Consider the following 1432-nt stretch of genomic DNA (forward strand, 5'->3'; position numbering starts at 1 on the left):
CTAGGCTCTGTTATGGGCTCAATCTGTAATGATTCAGAAAATACATGTCAAAGCATTTTAATGTCTGGGTAGCTAAGCTCTGATGCCCAGGGATGCAGAGGTATCTAGAATAGAGATTCAGGTCAGAGTGTTTGAGGAGAGGCAGGTCAGGAAGCACATTTGCATGGAGGCCCATCCCTCATCTGAGGCAGGAGGAGTAGATAAGAGAGTTATGGAGGAGCAGCCAGGCCCAGGGTTGAGGTCTCAGAAGGCAGTGCTCTTGGGGCATCTCCACTATGGCCTGGACCCTGGTCCTCCTCACCTTCCTCATTCAGAACACAGGTGAGGACGACTTCAGGAAAGGGAGCCCAGGGACATCTGGGCTGATCCTGTGTCTCTTCCTCAGCATCACCTGGGTCCCCAGCACTAACTCACTAGACTATGTTCTTTCTGTTTTCAGGGTGCTGGGCCCAGTCCACCCTGACTCAGCCTCCCTCATTATCAGGGGCTCTGGGAAGTACTGTCACCATCTCCTGTACTGGAACCAGCAGTAACATTGGGAGTAATCCTTATATCTCCTGGTATCAGCAGGCCTCAGGCACTTCCCCCAAGCTCCTGATTTATCGTGTAAGTTCTCGGCCATCAGGGATACCTGATCGTTTCTCTGGTCTGAAGACTGGAAACACAGCCATCCTGACGATCTCAGGGCTCCAGGCTGAAGATGAGGGGGATTATTACTGCACTTCAATTACTTCTAGTAATGATTTCCACAGTGGTGCAAGTTCATGAGGAAGTGAGACCAAAACCATCCCTCTGCTCACAGGCACCCTCCTTAGTTTGAAGATGCCCACCCAACATGGGGACATCTGGAAGCTCATTTCTATGGGGGCCCCTCTCCTCTGGGGCAGGTCGAGTGGTTTCCTCAGAGTATTCACACTCCCTAGAATTCATTCATAGTCTGTTTCCTGAGGGGGCATTTGTCTTCTGGTAGGGACCAGGCATCTTTGATCAGTTTCCACTTAAAACCATCTACTGTAGAAAGCACATTAGGTCAGGGCATCTCTGTGTGGATGGAAAGTAATTTATCTCAGGAAAATACACAGCTCTGAGGTAAGTTAGTCTCAGCATAGAGAAGATAAGGAGAAGAATGGCCTCTGTCCCATGTAACGGACCAAGAAATGCACTTTGATGTAAGGTCCTGGAGCTGGGCTCTTTAGAGCAATCCTGACCTCAGTTCCTTCTACCATATCCACAAACCCTGAAAAACTCTACTCCTGTCTATTTAGACTGTTCTCCGTGCTGACTGAGTAGAGAACACTCAGTTCTCCCTTTCCTGAGAAAGATGGAGACAAAGACAAACATTTTTGGATGGATTTGAGAGTGATCTAGGGACCTAGTACTCACTGGGAGGGGAAGAAGGAGGGATGGAGCAGAGCAGGGATTCCAGCTTTCA

General features: G+C 49.1%; 1 gene segment (V, D, J or C); it reads left to right on the forward strand.

Moving 5' to 3' along the window:
* Window positions 1-242: 242 nt before the first annotated feature.
* On the forward strand, window positions 243-768 carry LOC116882725. The segment is given in 2 exon segments: window positions 243-321; window positions 440-768. Coding segments are annotated over 2 exon segments (375 nt in total).
* Window positions 769-1432: the final 664 nt, after the last annotated feature.

This window comes from Lontra canadensis, unplaced genomic scaffold, assembly GCF_010015895.1.
Source record: "Lontra canadensis isolate GAN:19392208 unplaced genomic scaffold, GSC_riverotter_1.0 scaffold87, whole genome shotgun sequence".
NCBI lineage: Eukaryota > Metazoa > Chordata > Mammalia > Carnivora > Mustelidae > Lontra > Lontra canadensis.